This window comes from Ptiloglossa arizonensis, chromosome 2 (genome assembly GCF_051014685.1).
Source record: "Ptiloglossa arizonensis isolate GNS036 chromosome 2, iyPtiAriz1_principal, whole genome shotgun sequence".
Classification (NCBI taxonomy): domain Eukaryota; kingdom Metazoa; phylum Arthropoda; class Insecta; order Hymenoptera; family Colletidae; genus Ptiloglossa; species Ptiloglossa arizonensis.
This window is the reverse complement of record NC_135049.1, coordinates 20,383,728-20,407,623: the sequence shown is the minus strand read 5'-3', so window position 1 is coordinate 20,407,623 and position 23,896 is coordinate 20,383,728. Positions and strand designations below refer to the sequence as shown.

Below are 23,896 nucleotides of genomic sequence, written 5' to 3'. Positions count from 1 at the left end.
CGTGATTTCGATTTCGTGTATTCTTTTGTACATCGAAATATCATATCGGTATTACATGGTATGGTGTTCATTAAAACGAAGACAAAAGTTGGAGCAAATCGTAGGCTTTTATAAGCTGAACATTTTGTTTAGGCTACAATCTAGATACATATATGTTCATACAATATATTATATATTATTAATACCGTAAACTTTGTAATAATCTCGCCGCTAAATAGTCGCAATATTAACGCACATCAATAATTATTATTAATCAACAGATTAACGACCGCGAGCGATTGATAATCACTTCTTATGTGAAGTAGAAGTTTCAACATGTAAGTACTTATCGACATATAACGTACGGTAAAGATTTTACTTTTAGTTAAACAGGCATAAGTTTTTAGAAGTTGGACATTTTTCAGACGAATGTAAATGCACTTCCTTGTGGCAAATTAAAAACGACATTTGCACTATCATTATGCATTGTAAGTTAAACAAACATTTATCAACAAATCGATCGTATAACAAAAATATAATAAATAAGTTATTCTACATTTATCGTTTTATTATACAATGTGATATTTAAGCAATAAAATTGTGAGTAATAAATATTAATGCTCACATAGTGTTTTCACTGTAATTGATACAACTGAAGCGCATGTAATCGTGTTACACGTAATACTTATACTTTCCATGTGAGTTTTATAAGCGTGACTGATTCTATGAGAGAAATCGAAGAATAAATCTTCAATATAGTATATCTATTAGTTTTTTTGGAGCGAGAAACAACAGAACGTGAATAACGAGAAGTTTACACATATATCACGATTTCTCTCTACAATACATTAAATTCCTTTGCTAACCTGCCCCTTATTATTAACAAAGGAGCGGCTTGGCATAAAGTAACGTATTATGTCTTAGTTAGGTCATTCTCCAGCCTAAGTTACCATTATGCACTTCCATATGATCTACATCAGTATTGCCAACATGTTTATTTGTTTCTTATTAACTTTTTATTCGCGGAGGCACTTAATAGCGGATATATTCTTCCTCTAGCACCGTTTATATTTCGGTCAACTTTAGATATTTACGATATGGCGTTCTTCAATTTCTCTTAATTAGTCGCTAAATGGTTATGCAACCTAAACAATTGACTGTGTGTTCCCTATTTAGTATTTTAATTCCATAGTCGAGATCACCCACAGAGTTTCTGATAGCTGGTATTACTGATGAAGCCAAAGCTAATGGCATATTAGGAATACGGGAATGTGTTTTTATTGTTTACACGACTGACTTTTTAAACGTGCAATTTACTCAGGTCATCTAAGAAGGATTTTGGTGTGATTATATGCGACGAACCTGAAGAGAAGTAATACATAAATATATTACAGTCATATATATAAATAATAGGAGTCCACGATTAAATAATACTTTTTTTTTAGGTATACTCACCAATTATTACTTCCCAATTTTTCAAAGCATTTGTGACTTCATATGCACATCGTACTTCAGAGAAGCAAACTCCACCGACTACGAAGACGATCAAGCGTGGTACGTTCTTAATAGTTTGTTGACCTTTATCTTTGTGCCAATGCCCATATCGTGCACTGAAAATTAATGATAATGTAACGTTATAAATGTATCAAGGTATCGTATCAGTTACGAACAAGTGTTTACTATACCTGGTCGGAGCATGATATCCCGAACTTGCTGCACGTCCCGCTAGAAATGGAAAATGTTTAGAATCGAGTTTGTCTTCAATGGCGTCTTCCATGATATCTTTCATAATCGGTGTCCAACGACTCATTTGGTAAGTCTGTTCTGTAATTCTTTCTTTACGTTGTACGGTATACAATTTTTTACGGTTACTACCCTACGAACATAAGAATATACCTAGTAATATAAATGCACAATAAAAATGCAGAGAAAATGTACTTGGAAAATTAATATAGAACTTATTTATACTTAGTAGAAATACTTACATCTACGACAATATTGATACCGAGATTTGCCATATTTACTATGGTTTGTTTGTCATCAGCGGATATTTGAGCATGATGAACCAAACGGTTAAGGTTTTCTTCGGAAATGCCATTTTTACTAATAACGTACAAAGCAATAATTCGGAGCTTGTCTAAGTGATGTACAGTCTGATCGAGTAAAATTGGCGTAATATTTTTCATTTGATCTTTAATACGCTCGCCCTCGGCATCCGTACCCATTGCCAAATCCTAGAAAAACGTAAAACGTGAGTACACGTCTTATTTAATGTTATATTTTAGAATTAATGCGACCAAGGGTCGCATACTTGTTCTACTTTGCAAAGTTTATCCACATTTCCCTGATAGCGTTTCATACAATCTTCAGCCAATTGTAAATGCGTTGCGTATTTGCTCAATTCTTTCTGATACTGGGGCATTTTCTTGATCATCTGTGAAAGATCTCTCATGCTCTGTTTGTCACCTTGCGGCATTCTCTTCGATTCCGTGAACTTCTTCAGATTTTTGGTAACATTTCTACGAAACAAAAGATCGATTCGTATGCTGACGTACAATCGATTTGGAAAGTATTCGAACTTACTGCGACACTACGGCAATATGTTGATGTCTGAGATCTACCCACAAGTCATCGTTTTCGTCCAATAATACTTCTTTTTGCACTCCTGCTGACGCCTCGAACCTTGCAAATATCGTCTCGTGTTAAAATATTATCTCGTATTAGAGGTTCTCGGGTACATTGTAACATTTACCTGTAAACATCGTTCTCAATGTCTAATAAATCATACGCCATAGCTTGCAGAGTCAATTCGTGCAACAACGGAGAGACGCAGTCGAATCCTCTGTCCAGGATAAGTAGCTGGGAACGTGCTTTCTCCGGTCCTTCACCCATTGTCGGTTCATCCGCTTTGTAGGCATCTAATTTCTGTTGAACCATGTGCGCCAGCTCCACGTTTCGGTCAAAGTCACTGTTCGGGCAAATTGTATCGTCGGGATGAGTATTTAAAAAATTACGGGTAACGTTTAATCGTACTATAATTCCGGTTTAAATTTAAACAATATTCTAATACAATGGAATACAGTTTTTGTACCTTCGATATCTGACCGATGGATATTCTCCAAGTGTTGCACAAAGTGTCGCGATCTGTTCGGCTATTCTTTCCATGTTGGCTGTCCTCAAGTTGGAGAAGGAAGCGTTATAAAAGCAAGGGAATGTTTCGCGCGAATCCAATGAGAAGACCTGTTTAATTACGTGCTTATTTCAGCGTTATCCTCGCAAACATCACCATATCATTGGTTACTATACTTCGCAGCTTAAGCAGTGCGATTAATAGCGAATACATATACATATACATATGCACGTATACATGTGCACGTATACATCGAGAAATGAAAGATATTTAAGAGAGTATATTACGATTAATAACAAAGACAAGGAACTGCATGCCGAAAATGAAAAAAGTTTTTAATGCGAAAGGAAAACATAGGAACGTATATGTAAGGTATTTACAGAAGTCTTTCGCCTATTTTCTACTCCGTAAAACAAACAACTGAAACATACAGAGGAGTCCCGGCATATCGAAAACGTATAAAATTGAAAGTAAACTATTGCGATTTGCTACTACGTCTAGCGACTACGAATTTCTTTTCGTTTTCTTGATCGTCACCTGCGACTCGTAAGGCAGGAAAGCGATGTTGATCTCTTTGAGGGTTTTGATCTTTTTAGCGGCGAGAGACTTGCAGATTTCATTGAACAGCTCCTCCGGACAGACTGGTCGAGTAACAAGCATGAACGCATTCCACCGTTAGTACGTGCTTACATGGTGAGTATTATACAGAATTGTGGAATAGGGAGAGGCGTTAAGTAATATGCGTTAACATTGTCGCGTTTGCTGATCAAGAAAGTGGGTTCGTGAATCGCGACAATGGTGTATGAGCGTGTGTCTGTGTGTACATGTGGATATGGTATGTGTGAGCCCGTCATAACGAAAAACGTAAAAATGATCAGACATTTGTTCTCTCGTTAGAGTGTCCTTTGCTTTACCTGTTCTTCGTACGGTATGAAAGCGATGTTGATCTCTTTTAGGGTCTTTATGCGTTTAGCTACCAGCGAGTGACACAAATCTTTGAACAACTCTTCAGGACACGCTGCAAAGAGATATACTTAGCATCTCACGTAAAGAGTATCGATATTGGAAGTACCGATCCGCCCGATCTCGTACAATTTTTTTTCTCTCTCTTTTTCTCCATTTTCATAAATGAAAAAAAAAATAGATCCATCTTTTAAACGTATATTTCGTGCGAAAAAAAAGTAGGAGGTCGGGGATGCGTCCTTATGCGTGATGCAGAAAAACAAAAGAATGTACTACCAAAAGAAAAATACAACATTGTCCAAGATGAAATTTTAGATTGTTTCAATTCTGGATTGTAGAGTTTTTTGCGGTGTGTAAAACGTAACGAAACGGTACGATAGTACCTTCTGTGAAATAGACGTGGGCGACTTTGTAAATACTCTTAGACGAAGTGCTGAAGTCCTCGATCAGCTTTTGGACAGAAGAATTGCAAGGCGTGATCAAATAGATCGCTTCCATGGTGGGCAGGGGTTCACGTTTCTTGTTGATGTCTTCGACCAGGGTAATGCCTTGGGCACTGATATCGTGCATTTTGCAGCATGCCGACACCATCCTCATGGCTAATTGATCCACTACTAAGATACGCCATTGCACGCCGCTCCCCGAGGCTTTTTTTTGTTTAATGACCTCATTCATAATCTCTGCAAAGTGAAACAGAATGGTAATAGAAACAGTGGTAATTATTGGAAAAAAGTATTGTACTACAGTTAAATCGGCGCTAAATCTTCGATTCCCACCTGCGTATGTATAATGTATAAATATAATTACGCAAGATGACGAGTCTGTAGGATTTCGTCAGCATTTTTTTTTTTCGTACGCATTGAATTGTTTTCATAATAATATTTCACACAAAACTTTGAATTCCAACGATTTTGGTTTCTATCTTACTTCTCGATCGATATTCATTTCACGTATCGATTAATAATACAAAAACTAGTAACATACGATCAGTATTTAAAACGTGAAATTTTATCATGGATTTTCGAATGCATTTAATAATTTTCTTAATTCTATTTTATGAAAAATGTGAAAGTTGATAGCAGTATTCTTTTTTATTTTTAAACGCGTTATAATCTTACACGAGTAGTTCAATTATTTGATCAAAGTTGTAAGGTAGCATTATTTGTTAAGTAACAACTACGTATGTTTATTCATAATTAATATCTATATATTGTGACCAAGTTTTTTTAAAATTAAATGAGAAATCTTTTGGCGCCCTCAACGCGTATTGATCGTTCTTACGAAGCACTGACGTCACCCATGTCAGGTTCGTATGCGAAGAGAAGCGTGCCCTGTTGAAAACAATCTATCGAAATAAAAAAGTATCTAGATTGTATTCAATGTATCGATCAAGATAGAGCTACCATTTTAGGTGAAGAAGAACTTCCTTAATCGGACATCGATTAGATTAAACGTAGAAATCGTTCTAAAAAAAAATCATTCCTTAAGTGAGTCATTCAATAAAGACTAGCATCTACGACAGGCATCCTATGACTGTACGTTGTACGATAATCATTTTATTGTCAACGTTGAAAGATTCTACAAATGTATGTGTAATATAAATGTAAATAGTAATTCTCTATTCGATATAATTATAAAATATGAAAACAGAACTACAATAAACTTGAAATCCCGTATAAAAAGGATGAAGATTAAATACATATTCAAAGCTACATTTTCTTCTTTGCTGTCATCATTTGAAGAAAATTCAAATATTATAAATGCACAAAATAAGAATTCCACGTAATCAAAAATTTAATACATTTTGTCTTTGAAACAATAAATTGCTGACTTATATGAACACTCGTTTCTTTCGGTAATATTTCTATATATTGGGTAATGGCAGCATTAAGGTGATGTATAATTGAAATAAAATGAAAATTAAATACTAGAATTGTAATAGTTTTCGCGTGAAGCATAGAAAAGTTTGTCTTCTAATCTTTTACTAATCCGAACTATACGAAATTGTTAGCAAATATTTATATATTTGCTATCTTTTTCTCAAAGAGAACATTAATTAAATATTTTTTGACGATCAATGAATTTAAATTTCGACGTATACGAATATCGATAATCTGCTGCTATTTCGTACAATATTACATGAAATTTAAGGTATAGAAGTAGAGAACACGCCTCTGCAATACGCATTTGACATTTCAATCTAGCAGCCGCTTCGTAAACGATGAAATCATCACAGCACATACGCCCATTTGGAGGTTACGGGTTCTGACAGCGGTTTAAGCGACATATTTTTCACGCAAGAAGAATCCACGTAAATGTTTGATATGATAGCACGAAAATATTTCGAAATTTGCATAACATTGCGAAAAATGAATTTTGTTTTTTGTTACTCACTTTGACCGACTTGTGCCTTGAGCGCCATTTTGCTAGTGACTGACTGCAAATTTTGTTGCCAGGTGGCGCGTTTAAACGAAGACGAAGATACTTCCAGAATTATCTTAACCGATCATCTGGTAACGTTCCTTGGTTCGAATCGATGGTGGTGGGTCGCGCTCGATAATGTAAGTATACTTAATTAACTATGCTGTATTCTACAATCTTCTAAATATGCTATGTAAATCTAAGAAATGTCCGGTGTTTTTCATTTGAGACAAGTTATAAGTGACCTGACTTACGACCGCATATATGTAGTGAAATACGTTGGCATTGTAGGTGTAAATAAAAGTTTTCCAATAAAATCAATATATAGTAGTATTTCATTGTATTACGATGTATATTCCTGTTTGGGATAAAAAATTGGTAAATCTAAGTCGTAAAATAGCATTAAAATTAATAAATAAAAATCATAGAATAGTAATTATAATTCGTTCGAGCGTGTAACGTTCATAGAATACGATGCTAACCGTCCGTGGAATTGTAATAGTTTTTCCAAATAATGAAGCATAATATAGCGATGAATTATTAAAATTTCCACATTCGCGTAAAATTACCGTAGAATAGCATAAATGCTAATTTTTAAATAAGTATATTTAAAAAGTTATTTCGATTCTGTAAAGCATATATTTTTACCATATTTGGATGATCAAGATGGCGGCGTTCAATCGTTTTCGATAAATCGATTTTCAGTTCAAGGGACGCTGCTTATTTCGATAATCGTTTCTATCGAAATTCTCGTTCAAACCTGGCCCAGTCCGGTTGGATCCTGCATCGGAACGTGACACCTTCCGCACGTAAGTAATAAATTAATTGTTTCAGAAAATTTATAATACCGATTGGCATATCAGTTATGTGCAGAAAAATATACGGGATGAGCGCACCACCTGAACGCGAGAGGGTCTGCGGACAGAGTCCAGGCGAGAGAGAAGGAGAAGGAAGATCAGCTCAACGAGGACGTGAGAGGGTTTGTTCAGTCAGTACCGATTTGTTCGCCGGTGTGAGTGGGTCGTGTCGACGGTTTGCGCGCGCAACGCCAGACAGTGTGGTAAGCTCGCGTTCGTAAGAACGACACTTTAATATTTCTGCGTTTATTTTCCCCGTGATTTCGTGCATCGGTTTGTCTGCGCGCGTCTTCGTATCGGGTTCAAAAGTTTTGTCAGTTCGTCGTCTCGCGTCGCGTGAACGCACGGGAGAATGTGTGCCGCGGATGTTGTTTAACAGTGATAACGCGTCCTGACTACGGGCAGTTGCATTTCGTTTTCTTATGTGACCAGTGCACTTGTGTAATACGTTTCCGGTACTCGGTGTACGGTCGCGATAGTTCACGATGAAGCTGGAGTATCCTTGTCGCGTCGAGGGTTGGCTGAACGTCTGTGGTGAGTACGAATTTTCTCTCTACTTTATTTCTTCGACCGCAAGATCTCTGCTGTACACACGACGTATTGCGTTTTCGTGGTAAACATAAAGGGGAGGGGAAAAGAGTGAAATGGAACGAACGATTCGAACATTGGAGGGAGGTTATGTGCGGCCGTGTGTACAAAAGTGTCTCTCGTACAGTGAACCTTCCAGATGCACGTGCGCTCTGCGCCACGAGAACGCTATTTCGCTCATTTCGCTAGCCGGCACTCGAGCCGGGTCCACACGCTTCGTTGCATAACAACAAGTGTAGGGGAAGTCTGTCATCGTTCGGTCGTACGAAACTCCCGGGGCTGTATACTGTCCCCAAGAATGTCGTACACGCTATATTACACGATAGTTTCCGTATTTATCTCTCTGTCAACAAGCCTGACGGACGACCTACGTTTTTCGCCGCAGCAGACCAAGAATGTTTCCATTGTGCTAGTATACGTTTGTTTTTCTAATCGTTCGGACGCACGGGATTTCAAACGGGTTTCAAGTAGCGTGCGTGTTGTGTCTATAGGTAGACCGTAGGGAAATCGTTGCTCCTCACGTTATGACGATTAACAAATTTCGAACACTTGCCCGGGTATTGGTACAAGCAAGTGGAGTCGGATTACGTAACATCCCAACGCCCATTTCTAGGTCACACGGGGCGAATAAAACGCGACCGATATACTGTAGCAATTACTGTTATTATTAATGGCGCGAAGTATCGCGACTTAATAGTATCTGTAAACGTTTCGAAAAGAGGTTTAAGTATATTATGAGTGTACGAATTAAATAGTACGGAACAATGTACTTTTTACCGTTTCAGGAGAGTAGGTGTTGTACATTACCGGTAACAAACTAAAAATCAATTTCATTAGCGTTATATTTTGGAGCGTATTCAAAAATAAACGGGTAACCAGTCCTATCATTTAATGCAACTTTATGCATTTATAAATAGTCATTCGTGCGAATGCAATATTTTAATAATTGTTTCGCGATACTAACAAATTTTTTGGGTACGTATTCTATCTAAATTGAAAAAAAATAAGGAAAGAGGAAAATTTTAAAACAAAGAGGGATACTTCTGAGGTTTAAGAGAAAAAGGAGCACAAGGAGAATTTATCGAAATTATAATAAAAAAAAAATTAACGTTTTAGGGACTATTAAAAAATCTTCTAAAGGTAATTATTTCATTGATTTCTAACGACAAACACAGTACATTAAAAGTGTGCAAATGTTTTCTATCCCGAATGAGAAACGGTCTATTTGAACTTTCTAAAAAATTTTACACAAGGATTACTGAACATCCATAAAATTGTCGGTTTCCGGTTTACTAAAAAAGGTCTTCTCAATTTCGTGCTGCAGGACTTCCCTTTATTTGTCAGATATTTAACGAAGATTAGGGAGATTGTTCTTCTTATTTACAATTTTTGTTTGCGCGTAATCGCAACTTATATCAACCGTGTACCTTTATTTAGCCCTATAAATTGCACGTACTTCTATAATCTTGATCCTTTTCTTTTGAACGTGCCGCACTTTTTATAAATTCATTAAATAAAAAAAAAAACTCTCTAACAACCTCATTTCCTGTGGGGTTGGACGCCAAGAAATGACTCATGTCTCGAATAGATTCACGGTTAGGGTGATTATTTTTTGTTTATTTCCATTATTCGCGTTTAATCGAAAAGATGATTATTTTCATCGTACTCGTCTTCGCTGTCGATGTATCAATCCTAAATTTTTTACAAATTGGCTCACTATTGCTCGTCGACGAACACAGTTACGGTTACTTAAAAAAATCTTTTCTTCCCTGTTAATATATGAAAACTTTAAAATACCTTTTTGATTTCAAAAAAAATTCTCTCTTAAAAGGACGATCTTCTACTATTAAGAACGTTTACAAAATATTCTTCTGTAAGTATTGTCAATAAATTTATAAAATGTCGCCATTATTTAGAAAACTTTGTCAAGTTACTTTTTCGAGTTCTGCCAAGGATCCAAGATTTTATTACCGTGAAAAATGTCCTCTAGACTCCTCTTTTTCGAGATTCGGTAAATTCCTTTGGAATAAACCGTTCTGGTATACGATCGATCGAGGGGAACTAAGAAAAAGCGAGAAAGTTCGCGAGGTGTGCTTTCTCGGTGGTCGCGTAGTTCGAACGCTGCTAATGTCGTTAAGTTTGACGACCTTCTTTTTTCGTAGATCACGCCAGCGGTAGAGGTATCGTTCGATTTTTATGACCTTGGCAGCTAGTCGTTGCCCGGTTCCACGGCATGGAACTTCGTTTTCGAATCTACGCTCCTGTGTAACGTGTTCTCTAGACGAGACGGAATAGTCGGCTCTCGAACACACACGATGAATATGTAACGCGCGAGGCGCAATAAATCGACGTTGAAATCGACACCGCTTACAGAGAGACACCGTTCGTCTATCTTTGGATCAGCACCAACGACACGTCGACAGATTGCTAATAAGCAATAATTATACGCCCCGCAATTATGTACAGGGAGGTTTGGGCGCGGAGACTTTTTACTTGTAAGAGCAAACAATTATTTTTGGGGAACACAATTTCTTGGTACAGGTTTATAAACATTTCTTTGTACTTGTAATTGTAGCCAAGAGAAATCTTAATTTATATAATTACTGTACTAAACAGTAAATTAATGGATCTTGGTTCGTTGTGAGATTCAGAGCAGTGAATTGTGGGTTGGACGGTTGAAGTACTCTGCACGATATTCTTTTATTGGTGCAACTAGGAAATAGGTAATTTCTGGTGAAAAATAAGGCGGAAGTGTCGAGTGAAGTTTTTGCAAACGAGCTTTTGTTTTAGACAGAAATTATTTCGAAGAGACGCGTTTGTTTCGCGCCTCGTGAAATTAGTTGCAGCGAGTCTGGTTGGAGAGTGTAGTAAATTTTTATATTTTTATTTAACGACCGTATATGCGCCGTAATAAAACACAATATAAATTCATGAAAGCGTAACGTATTGTTGAGGAAGCAAGGCAAAAGGATTCAGTGGATTGTTATTCAATAACCCCATTATAAATATATACACTCCCATACTTTCTAACATACTTTGTCTTTTCACATCTTTAGTAGGTCGTGAGATATTTGATGTATATTTCTTGAAAAAATATGATTCTTCTTTGATTTTCAACTTAATCGTTCCTTCGAAACCGATGTTGATTTTTATTCATTTTGTATTCAAAGATATATTACTAAACAGAGAGAATAATATTTTGGTTCAAGTTACAACGTGTTCTATAAATAGGACACTGGTACTTACAGGTATCTTACACAATCGCGACATTTGTACAGCATACGGTGTAAAGCAACAGGCAATAGTCTCTAGGGATTGCAAGTTTCTACGAATAAATATTCTACTTAGTATAATATAATATTCTACTTTGAACATTTTTTCTAGTGAAAAATCGTAATAACACAACTATTACTTTATCGACTGTAATCTAGGAATATTCCAGTCTAACGAAATTTGAATATAATATTTTGAAAAAGGTTAGAAAACAATTATGCTACGCTTTATTCTCGTCTAGCTTATCCGAAGATCGATTAAAAATCTACAGAATAAATTTCAATACCGTAAAAAATTATTTCTTCGAAATGAAATCTTCGTGTCCCCTTGACGAGTTCACGAAGTGCGAATTCACGGGGAAAAAATTTGAAAGAAATTCGTTCGCGCGTACGAATCATTCGTGCAAGTCGTATCATTTCGAGTTTCGTTTTCAGAGTCGAATCACTCGGAGTATTACGCGAAAGATCGAGTGTTCAGACATCTATCTCTATAGGTTACTGAAAAGCGGACCAATTATTGCGTTGCGGGTTATTGCACGGCCGGCCGTATCGATTATCGACGATTGTTTTCGATTGCGCTCGCGCGCCGATCTCTTGAATTTTCGTTCCTCCCTCGTTTCCCCCTCTTCGTTTTTCGTCGACCTTTCGGGACCTTCAAAGTATCGAGAGGCTCGCCGATCGATCGTTTTTCCTTTTTCATTCTCAGCGTTTCGCATTTGCATCGAAATGAAAACATCCCCATTCGATGGCCGATCTCCATCGCGGAGACCTTTTGTCTTTGGTCGTCCAGTGAATGGACGTTCCTTGTACCATGAATTTGTACACATCTGCTATTCGTGGCGTATTTGCGTGAACCTGTTCGTTTTCAGCACGTTCTCTGCTCGTCGTTCGACTCTAACGTTCCTTTTTGCGCCGCGGAGAACGAAGCTTACGAAGAAACATCTCGAGTGCTGAAATTCAAAACATTATGAAACTCCGGGACTGCGGGAAGCAGTATTTTCCAAACTGGGAATGCAGCTACGACCCGAAACAACCTCGAATAGATTTTACGTTCGCGCGAATATTTCTTGTTATTTTTTACCGTTGAATCTAGCGTTGAAAAAGACCCCATCGGTAATAATGTAACGAAACAATTCTAAATATTTCCCGAGAGGGTACCAACTGTGTTTATTTTATTCCAAATTAACTACGAACGAGTTCGTATCGTTAGCTCGAAGCGATTCTGCGCACCAGTGACAAAAAACAAATTGAAAATCTTTTCGATGTCTCGAGAAGAAAAACCAGTTTCGGTTCCTAGATTATCAAAGAGGGGGAAGAGGTACAAACGAATCGCGTAAACATCGCGGTCGATAAATATCGATCGATATAGAGTATTGTACCGGATTGGAATCGGTTAATTTTCAATAATTAACGCGATTTGTGCGTCTCTTGAATTTTTTCTTCCTGGTATTACGATTCCGGCTGGAACTAAACAATCGCGGGCGAGAACACGGTTAATTTTCCTCGGTTTCTCATTATTTTCACGGCAAGAGATTTAATAACAGGCATTATTGAATGTAGCACTTTCGCTGCGCCAGCGCTCGTATTTTATTCCGTTCGTTTGCATGCACCAGCTGCAAATAATAGAGAGCGTTTCGTTAGCGCGTGACAAGAAACGGGTTACCCACGTAAGGCACAGGTTATTCCGAACATAGACCACCGTTCTCCGTCACGAGCGGCAACTACGAGTAAATCACGTGAAATCAGGGAACGTTAACCTGTCTTGTTCATCTTGGAACATTACTCGTCACGCTTATGTAACGTGTCGCCCGAACAATTGTATTCGTACCGGTACAGTAGACAATCCGAAGCATCGTTCGCGGTGCAGCACAATCGGAAAGTAAAACACGGAAGTGGTTACACATTGTATATCAATTAAAAGCAGGTGTATTTGAATCTTCTAGATTTTTGTGCTCGCCGTGAAGTCATCGATACGATGTCACGAATTTCTAGAAATGAAACTGAAACTTTGTTCTTCGTTGTGTATCTTCAGCATCGTTATTCGTGGTAATTAAATATTTGGCAAACGAATTGCTTCTCAAATAAGAGTCTGGAATTCATTTGCGTACATTCACATTTTTTAATAAATTTCTCGACTTCATCTATTCTTTTTACATTGAATGAAAAGTGCGCTGATACATACAAGTGTTCACGGTTCAATACACGTCAGAGATGTACGAGATTTCTATCCGAGTCAAAATTTCGAATAAGGAATAAAAAAAATAACTATTTATCCGTTATTCGTTGAATAAGAGTTAGAATTTGAATCGGGGAGTATTTCGATCGAAAACATGTCGCAAATGAATCGCTATGGTTGGTTTTACTTGTCGTTTTTTATTCGAGACAAATTTTCAACGTTTCGTAAGATGCACTATCGGTGGTGCACGCGACCCGAGCGGAAAGTTATTCAAAAATCGCGCTGCACTCGACGCGTCGATGGATGCGCAGAGGTACTTGTTCCACCGTGGTAAAAAGTTGGATAAACACTTCGTTTCGTTTGAAAAAAATTCGTCCTTTTGTTCGCGATAGCCGGCCGCGACGATCGAGAATGCCGCGAGAATCGTTGGCGCCAAAATCGATCCGCAACGCGTCAACACGTTCCAGATTACGGCCGCACTTGCCCATTACTATCGAGGTTTCCTTTCATCTCGCGGATTACTCGACGATCTCGATTATTCGAGTCGGAAGGGAGGCTGGAACTCGTCCTCCTGAAATATAATCTAGAGTGCATTCCAATAATTCTCTTTTAATCCGCTTTGCGCGTATTGTCGGTCGTTAACCGTTCTTAGAGAATTATTTACCGTGCGCTTCGTTAAACAATAATTCCCTTCCTCGAACGTGTAATACGGGACACGTTAATCCGTTCGGTTTTTCGTTTGCACGGAACAGTGCCAAAGAATGGAAATTAGAAAAAAGAAAAAAGAAAAAACCGGAAAGAGAAAGAAATATGAAACGAAAGGTCACGTGCTCCTTCCGTTTACGCGGAACGGTGCGAAAGAATGGAAATTAAAAAGAGATAAAAGCGAAAGAAAATTAAAAAAAGAAAAAAGAGTACGGGCTCGTTTCTCCGATTCTATCGTCGGTAACACGGCCACGGTGCTCGGACGAACCGAATAAGAAGCATGGTAACACCGCAGATACCGTGAGCACAATCACCACCCCTGTAACCCCCCCACCCCCCTCGATCGCAAGTTATTTACTCGCACAGAGAGCGCACTTAAGCGCGGTGATCTTAAGTAACTACGCTCGGCTTAATCTCAGCCGTAACGCGCACAAAATACGGGTGTTCCCGGTCACGTTTCCCCTACCCTCGCTTTCGTCTTCCTTTTTAACTCCTACACGAACCCGAGCACCGTCGCCCGGTGCAGCGTATATAAATAATTGATTTATTGTATGATTTACAACGGACCCGATGCCCGCTCCGTATTCCCCCGATACGTCCGAAGTTCATGCATACGACCAACAGTAACGACGACGTTTCCGTTCGCTTCGATACACGGCCAGGTTTATCGCGGCTATTGCCGTTACTACTTCATTGTGTAATTGCATCGGTGTTCCTAGTAAACGATATCGCGGCGGATCCAGCTGTAAGCGCGATCGTAAAGCTTGAACCCGGGTTCACGGCGCTCCGACCGCTCACGATACGAGGCCTTCCCTCCCTCGTGTCACGCTTCCCCCACTCCTAGAATCCGTTATCCCCACTTCTCGAATCCGTTACCCCCACTCCTAGAATCCGTTCCCTCACCCACGCACCTCTAGCGTTGCTCGAATTGAGGGAATTTTGAAACTTTTTTTTTTCTTTCTTCTTTTTCTTTCTCCCGATCTTTCCCCGGCTGTGTCTTTCATCCGGTTACTCTTCTCGACGAAAGTTTTTTTTTTGCATTATTCATCGCCGGTGCACTGCAACTTGATCGATACTCGTAACTCCGCGGTCCCATCTCCGTGTACAGGTTGACGGTTTTCATTCGCGGGATGTCAAATCGACGATTTAAATCGAGGGCGCGTCGAGTACGGACGGGAAAATGAGGTTTCGTTGCGTAACTCGGTTGCTCGACGTATTTTGAAAAATATACGCCGGAAATTCTTTATCGTTGCGAATGTTTCGCGTTTGGTCGGTACGATTTCGGCAAAGGAAATTTCATTTGCGGGTGACTGAAGGGGAAACCGATTTGTAGTTGAAATTTTGCAGATTTTTCGGTTTTGTCTTGTGCAATAGTTTTCCTTTAGTTTTAGAAATAAATTCAATTTGATTTGTATTAATTATATTACGGAATGTTTAAACGTCCTGGAGAAACGACAATGTTGATGAATTATATTCGTGAATAATACACTTTTCGTTCGTTTCGTAATCCGATAATATGCTTTGTTCGCAATTTTAATCAAATGATATAATAATACTTTACAAAGGTACGAATACCAATCGTTGTCTCGATATTTCGATACTTTTAATTACGAACGAGAATGAAAGCAAGACTAAATTGAAATATGGAAATTTGAATAATATTCTATAAACTGTTACAATTTCCTCCAAGGCATAGCCTGTATCTAGTATCTTGTAACAGCCTTCGCATACTTTTACAGCCTCAAGTTAATAGAAAGGTACTCTAGTAAATCTCCGAACGTATATAGTTTTTGAATAAATTTGATATCACGTTGAATTGAAATTGATTATAATCTTCTAAATTATAGTCCTTTTAAACTTCACTTTCGTTAGAACACTTTTATGTCTGCTTTGAGTTTGTATTCCATAAAAAGTCAAGGCTAACAAGAGAAACATATTGTTGTACGTAGGAACGGAGAAATACGTTGACGTAGGGAAAGTTAAATCGTATCGATATAAAAATTTAATTATCCGAAACTTGACCCGCGAAGAATATAATATTTGATTTCGTTTGGCCCACTAACGAGACAAAGTTGCGCACCATTGATTTAAATTACTTGTAAATTGCTCATTGTGTGATAAAATTTTTCTACCGAAAGATGCGCAGTGTGAAGGATAATACAATTATCGCTTCTTTATGACTTTGTTTTGTTACTGACGTACATAGGTGGCCTTCAGTTTCTTTAATGGAATACGCAACGTTTCGTTTCGGAATTAATAAAATTATTAACGCAATTAAACTTATTTATGTAATGTATTGTAATATACCGGAAAAAATAAACGTTGACCTTTATATCTCGATAACAAAACATAATTGCAAAACGCGATTATTGTATTCTATGTCTCTCTCGGTAGCATACAGCTTTTGTTTGACCACTTTTTTCACGCAACGGGTTATGAGTAATTTGTAATCAAGTTCATTCGCCTTGTATGAATGGATGTATATAAAAAATAACAGAGACGAATACCTCGCAATACTTTCACATTCTTCTTCCCATGATAAAACTATTTTTTCCATTCGACGAAGTATTATTTTTCAGTATAATATATAGAAAATAAACGTCAAACTTGAAAATACAAATTTGTTACTCAAATATATTAACGTATAATTTAAATTACCCTCGCAAACGAAGCATTACTCCATTTTATGCGTTTGAATGGTACGTTGATAATTTTCAAAATTATTTTTTAAATTGAAAGTAATTCCAAGTCTGTAAAGAAACCTTAATAACGCAAGTTTAAGTTCGTTATTTTACGTGCGAAAAAATACAAGTTCCATTCACAAAAAGTAATTTAAACTTTGAACACTTTCGTCTACCTATTGATCCTTTTCAATAAAATTCTACCGAGCCCTTCGACTTCCTTCAACTTCCTCAAGTTCAATATTTGCGCGATCCCCGGAACAATATTTCTTTTCATAATTTTTCTATACTGTCGCGACGAATATTGACGAAATACGTATCGTTCGCTCGAGTGTACTCGACCTTCGATACTTTTCGCCTTCGAAGTTTTCGCTGATACGAAGATAATTTATAACCTCGAAAGTTGTTCTTTTTTTTTGTTTTTTATCCGCGACGTGTCCTAATCGTCCGAATTTCAACGTATCAAGTGTACTGCCGCGTAAATATCCGAGAGAATTTCGTTCGCCGCGTGAAAGGCACCGGGGCTCGCGTGTTAATGACATTTACATAATACGCTCCGCGAAAATAAATAATGTCGCGATAAACGGCACGCTAGAAAAATGTAGGCGAAAAACTGGACAATCCTGATCGCTGGTAGGACAGAATATTACTTCATATTTACGCGACCGATCGACCCCCTCCTTTCCCCCCTTTCTGTACGTTAGGTACCGGTTTCGTAAATGAGAGTTTCACTGACATTTGCAAAAGTGACTTTAGCGCGGTTATCTACTCGTTACGACGGGTATCGCTCGAATGACAAAAAGTCAGCCCGCGCTGACACAGATAGCATATTGTATTATTTAATACGATAATGAGGTTGCAGCGTGAATTATCGTGTTCGGCGGTCATCGTCGGAAACTCGACGCGTATGGTCGCACGCGTGACTGTATTCCATTGTCTTTACGCTGTTATCGCGATACGCATTTTTTTCTTAATTTTTAGTGCTTTCGATGTCACGAACGAAACGTCCCGCGTCGAAAAATGTTCCGATCGAAAATAAAGTCGTAAAGAAACGATCGGCTCGTTACTTTCGTACTTTAAACTTCGCGAACGAGTAATCAATTTTTATTAATTTCCCATCGAGTTATCTTTATGCGAAATTTATCGTTTGTTTTGGAAATACCAGTTTTCGTGATTCGATCGTGCACATTTTCTTGTATTCTGTAATTTCAAGTCTTTTGGTGGTACGTTTGGTGATATCGAGGTCATCGTTTTTGATATTACTTTAAATATATAAATACGTATAATGTTCCTTTAAACGCGATCAATTTGTTATTTAGAACAATCGATCAACTGGTTTAAATCCGGTAGAACCGTTAGCTTGGAATTTAAATCGTTCGCAGAAGTAATAATCATGTTAATAACGATAATACCGTGGCACAGAAAACGTACCACCAGGACATTTGAATACTGTCAGGTGTAAAGAGTTAAGTGGTCGAGTCACACGTGTTGCCTTTTAAAATAGAAAATCGCGCGTGTAAACGAAGAAATGTTTCGAAAGTTTTATTTAAAAGTCACAGTGAGCTGTGAAGGCCGTGTGTAAAATTGTAGCGCGAAATTCTAATCCGCTTGCTCAAAAATAAATAGAAAAAAAACCGGATAAGAATTCTAACGAAGAATTCCTGTCTTAATTCCGGTATTTTTCATTTGAGTAAGAAGATGAATTTTATCCGTTCTCCACGATGAAACTGCTACTGTTCTTAATGTATATATGTCGTCCTGGATGCAAAAGTCATTAAACTACAGTTTCACAGTTTGTCAAGTCATCCGGTAATTGACCGATTTTACATTTCACGCAACATATGATATTCTTTTTTCTTTCATAAGTTTGTCGGTCAAGGTATTAGAAATAATAACTTTGTCCAGTGTAGAAGCAGACGAAATAAATTGCGTTGCAGTCTTCCTGGCGGAGTAACTTTTACATCGACAATGTTGGTCGAACTTCCGTCATTAAAATCCGATTCGGATGCAATAAATCTTCTTGACGGGATAATTAATTATGCGTAACTTCTTAATTACTTCCTGCCCGTTTCAATGTTTCTTTCGTCTACCGATTCTACTGCGGATTGCCACGATTTTGACAACACGGCTAGAAATTGCATTAGTAAAGTTGATAACAGGTGTACGATAGATCGACTGATTAAAACGACTTTCTCGATCGATCTCGCGAACTCGTTTTATACCGGTTTAATTGACCGAATACGACCGAATCGTGTGGACAGGAATTTTACGAGCGCGGGTGCATACTTCGATGTCGACACGATCTGCCTATTAATGGACACACTTGATATCCTTATCATCGAGAGAAAAAGTATACATAAATGTGTTATAAATCGATTTCCTCGAGAAGTAAAATTTGCAGCAGTCCGATGACCTTTAGAAAATTTAGTTCGGAATTTTATATACAGGGAGAACGATCAAATATTTTCACTACATTTTACATCGCAATAGATTCACTTCGAGAAATAGTTTGCGTACAATTTCACAGACTTTTTTAATTATCAATCGTTCGAACGATCGTTTCAAATTTCAGCTACTTTTTATTCCATCTTACTTTGGTTAATTTCGTACTAACAAGCTCTAGTGGAGACTAAATTTTTAGATTCGATCGTTTTCAACGAGAATCTACTCAATTATTATTAAATCTTGCATAAAAATGAAACAGACTGCTATTTAAGTTGCTCGTGTATGCTTGAACATTTTAAAAGCAAACAACTTTTACAAAGTAGCAGTAATCACCAAACGAGGGAACCACACGAACGTGGCCCCGATTTCAATGAAACTCTCCATACTATATTCGGCTAGAGCACCGAAGGACGTTTAACGTGGTTTTCTTCTTAGCGTTTGTTGGTTCGTTTCCTTGTTATTTCTGCGTTTAACTGACGTTTTCCTAGCAGTTGTTCTTCGCAATTTTCGAATAACTACACGGAGCAGAATTTATCGCGGTTGTCTCTAATCTCGCGCTAGTAAACGTGTAACCCCTTCCGTAAATACGAAGATGTACGACTCAATACCTAACGTGTACACGAGACGTAAATTCCTGGCCGTTGTATTATCGGTAAACATTGAAATTAATGTCTGTTCGTTGGCGCATATTCGAAGATACAGTTTGCCCTGTAAACGGCTCAATTCGTCTTTCCAGTAGCTCGTGCACGATCCACCACCGGGTAGATCAACAATCGAAACTAATACGACCAACGTGGATTGCGATAAATGTTTAAAGACGTAATTTCTAAGAACCCGACATCCAGATCCAAGGATAGCCACGCTTGTCTTCCGGTTTCCCAGCGCGACGTGGGCGTGCTTCGATCTCGTTTACGTTTCGAGTTGAACGTACAGGATTCGAGAAGCTTACGGTTTTCCACTCAAAACCGTATCCAATAATGTCAGATGTAAACGCGGCATTGTAAACCTTTTTACGCGTTCGAAAATTGACAATTTCTCTAGTCTCGCAAATAGAAGTTTATTGAACTAGCAATGTTTAACCAAGCAATGTTCCGTGGTAAAGATTGCTGTGGAAATCAATTAGACAAATTTCTCTGGAATAAGTAGAACAGAAAAACTACAACTTGAAAGCAAGGTATATTTATACGAACTTTCTTTATTAATTTTGTCGAATACATTATTGAAACAGGCTCCACAAGTAACGAAACAATTTTATAGTATAATATTTCATTTGAAACTAGTGTTTTCCAAATAACAGACAATTTTTCATTTAGAAAAGTACGAATAATAGGAAACATCTATACTTTCTTCGATCAGTTAAAACGTACCACGTATCCAGGCCACGGAAAACGTTTTCTTCTTTCAGCGATCGTTTTTCAAAAAGTTTGTAAATTACAGACTTAACGATATTAAACGCACGTTGATTCTCCGCGGAGTATTACCTCGTAATTTATAATAATAATAATTTTTTTTTTAGAAATCTTTCTCGTTCACTGTCCCCGATATTTTCTCCAACGTTTCGTTTTATTTTGCGGTGCAACCACGTCGTTGTTGCACCCAGCCTAAGGGGAAAAGTGATTTTGGACGGGACGATACGACAATGGATCGGCTTCAGAAATTTTTGACGTTATCACCGAGTCCTTTCTCCGCTATTTCATCAGCATGACTTCTGATGTATCTACAAAGGTACAAACGGAAGTCACGTCGCGTCGGCGTACAATGAACCCTGCTGGTACCAGCCTCTGATTACGCCTGCAAAAGACTCTAACACCCTAACACGACTTTAACTTTGTACCGGTGTCCCCTTGGTCGGTAACACTTTTGCAATATTAAAATTGTAGCGTACACTTTGGCGCGCGACGTGTATCCGCACGGTCGTAACGCGAAAAACGTTTCGCGCGCACGAGATCGCGATACATTTTTCCGGTCGGTTACATTTAAACGGGGTCAAAAATAATGGCGGTTCGCGTGCAGAGTTTTCGCGTTGGCCACAATGTATTATTTTCTCGTTTTTTCATCCCCCCGTTATTCAACATCGGAGCGCCACAGCGCTTCGTGTTTGCGATCCAACCTTTGCTTTTATACGGGTATTCCTTAACTGGCACGAATTCACGACTTACACTAATCCTAACGAGGCCAGGATAATAGTCTGCACGAGCGTGGTTTAATTTCACAAAAACTTCGACCTTGGGTTTCGGATTGCTTTCACCAAGCCGAAGTTTTTACAAATTTTGAAACACACGATGTTGTGAAATTGATAAGAAACGGGTGTAGGATTTTTGAATATCGTGTGTGGTTCGTAGACATTTGGCGGTGGATGTATTCCGAGTTTCTTTGGTATTTAATGTAACATTTCTTTTATAAATTTCTGCAATCTCGATTGTAATGCCTCCATTTAAACGCTTTCGGTAGAATGTTTTAATTCGTTTTCAAACCACGGTTACGCGATATGCATCGTTTCTACGATGTATCTACGTTTTACAGCTTTGGAAATAATTGATATCATTTCGGTTTAATCGTACGGACGATATCTAGGTGAATTAGGGAAGAATAAAGAGAAGCAAATCGCATAAATTAATAACAGATTAAAAGTATCGAAAAATATAAAGACACACGGACGTGTCTTCCCTTCGTGTATTATTTTTAACTAATCATAATTACCGAAAGTCTCGTACGAGTCTGTTGTATTGAGTTGTTCGGAAAGTCATTTCGTTTTTTCGGTGAAAATGAAACACGATTTTTTTAGAGTGTACAAACATATTATCAAATTATATATTCTCCATTTTGGAAAACGAAATGACTTTGGAATACGAATAAAAATTTCAAAGGTTAAAAATGATTCGAAAGCGAACGAAGAGAGAGACGTCAGTAACGTTTCATCGCTGGTCCCTGAACTGCAGTTCGCTTTAACACGAAGTTGGCAATAAAGTGCACAATGGATCGGAGCGTTGACACGCGAAATCATCATCGATTCGATTCCACGAATGTCAGGGAATCGTTCGCTGATGTTACGGTTCGCGATATCGTCGCGTTATTCGAATACGAAGTTTGTTTCGCTTTCTCTTTCGATCGATTTCCGTGGTACACGGGATTTTCGAGGCGAAACAGGGAAACTATGCGTCAAAGGCGCTATGTAGCCCGATTGGAGAGTCTCCAATGTAAAAATAGCCACACGGAAATTCGAATTATCCGCTTCGGCGTAAAACGACAGCTCAAGGTTGCGGATTAATTATTCGTCTTGCTGATTTAACGACGCTGGATGGAATCGAGCCAGCGTTAAAGTACCATGCTGGCGACGTCGACGTCGCAAGAATCTCCTGGCCAGACGTGGGATTCACGGTTATTACACGGGGACGTTTCCTTAATTTTCGAAGAACTCTCCTTTCGTCTCGCGGCGCGTTCACCGCCCGGAACGAACGTCCCGGTTAACTTATCCTTTATCTCGTTGGATTTGTTTAATGCGTTTACGAGATCTGTCCTCGATGTTACTGTCAATACGGACAAGGCTTTCTGTTACCTTAATTTCACGATTCCCGCGAAAGGGCCGTAAAGCGGCATAATATACGTTACGACTCGTGGACCAATGAAAATGTGAAAAGAAACGACGTGTTTGTTATCGTAAACTTCGTTGTCGTCATCGCCACCACCGTCGCTGGAACGTTGCTTATGTAAAGAAAACGTATTCGACGCGAAAAGAGTGGGGGAATTTTGAACGCGAACGAACAATGTTTTCGAAAACAGTTAACCCGATCATTTTCCAGTTAATCGAGTTTCTTTTCGAAAATTTCACGTTTCGTACGAGCGCGAGATCTTATCTCGTTTCTCTGGGAGAAATTATTCAAGCTGGTTTACGACTACTCTTCCAAGAATCGGAATTACTTTTGTTTAGAATTTAACGAAATTGTGTCGTATTTTCGTGAACGTTTCTTGGCAAGAACAATTTGAAAATCATACGCAAAGTAACGTACGAGTAAAATTAAGTTTTAGATAAATATCTCGCTTGGTACGTATTCAGAAACGAAGAATGAAAACGTAAATCGTGTCAGTCGCTATTAACGAATAGACAATAGTATGGTAAAACTTGACGAGAAGTTTTGAATGCTTTGTTATTAAATCTCGTTGTTCGAATTGACTTTGATGTTACTTCAGAGCTGAGAAATTGATTATAACGATCGTGATATTAGTCTTTGGAATACTCCTGGCTGTTATGCACAGACTTTACTCTTCGCGCGAATGAGAGAGCGTAGTGGGAATGTGCAGCAGGAATTTCAAGTTTTCATTTAACTAAAGAAGAACGTGTCTTCTCTCATTTCGGAAATTTTCGTAGCTCTATTGACGTCGGCGTATTAATTTCTTCTAATAAGAACAACATTCTGGTGATCCCCCGTTAAGTTGGGGGATCGTTGCGATACGTTAAATGGGAAATTCTATTTGGTAAAAATAGCACGCTCGATTTCCTAAAACGTCTTCGTACAAAGGGATAAAACGTGAAATTGTACGTAATTCTACGATACGCGAGCGAAATACAAAATTAGCTGTTGCGTAAACAGAGGTTCTTCGATACTAAAACAAACAGTAGCGGAATGCAAAACTGGGATTTGCTTCGCGAAATAAGAGAGCTGTCGTTGTTCCGGGAAATA

The 23,896-nt window shown here is 38.2% G+C and overlaps 1 protein-coding gene and 1 long non-coding RNA gene across 4 annotated transcripts in view; one reads left to right on the top strand and one right to left on the bottom strand.

Annotated features, from left to right (window-relative positions):
• Positions 1-88: 88 nt before the first annotated feature.
• On the bottom strand, positions 89-6,589 carry Rop (Syntaxin-binding protein Rop). Of its 3 annotated transcripts, none has more exons than XM_076327841.1 (11): positions 6,467-6,589; positions 4,456-4,752; positions 4,024-4,127; positions 3,071-3,219; positions 2,732-2,947; positions 2,563-2,661; positions 2,291-2,498; positions 1,965-2,213; positions 1,665-1,855; positions 1,435-1,589; positions 89-1,341 (listed from the first exon to the last, which is right to left on the bottom strand). In XM_076327841.1, the coding sequence occupies exons 1-11, from the start codon at positions 6,492-6,494 to the stop codon at positions 1,280-1,282; spliced, it is 1,758 nt and encodes a 585-aa protein (XP_076183956.1). In that variant the 5' UTR covers positions 6,495-6,589; the 3' UTR covers positions 89-1,279. The 3 variants fall into 3 exon arrangements, with proteins under 3 accessions (XP_076183956.1, XP_076183958.1, XP_076183957.1); XM_076327843.1 differs by having other exon boundaries at positions 2,300-2,498; XM_076327842.1 differs by lacking the exon at positions 4,024-4,127 and adding an exon at positions 3,647-3,750.
• Position 6,590: 1 nt separating this feature from the next.
• LOC143155282 (uncharacterized) overlaps positions 6,591-23,896 on the top strand; it is a 97,972-nt gene continuing 80,666 nt past the window's right edge. Inside the window, exons 1-3 of the long non-coding RNA XR_012994366.1 lie at positions 6,591-6,633; positions 7,199-7,302; positions 7,357-7,553. This is a non-coding gene — a long non-coding RNA (uncharacterized LOC143155282). The remainder of the gene's footprint in view (positions 6,634-7,198; positions 7,303-7,356; positions 7,554-23,896) is intronic.

What these genes read in the sequence shown, in the direction of transcription:
- Rop (XM_076327841.1), bottom strand. Translation starts at nt 6,494, where the DNA reads ATGGCGCTCAAGGCACAAGTCGGTCAAA. An exon ending in CCATCGGTCAGATATCGAAG is followed by an intron (nt 2,948 to 3,070) that starts GTACAAAAACTG and finishes TTGCCCGAACAG; the next exon opens with TGACTTTGACCGAAACGTGG. An exon ending in GTATCAATATTGTCGTAGAT is followed by an intron (nt 1,856 to 1,964) that starts GTAAGTATTTCT and finishes TTATGTTCGTAG; the next exon opens with GGTAGTAACCGTAAAAAATT.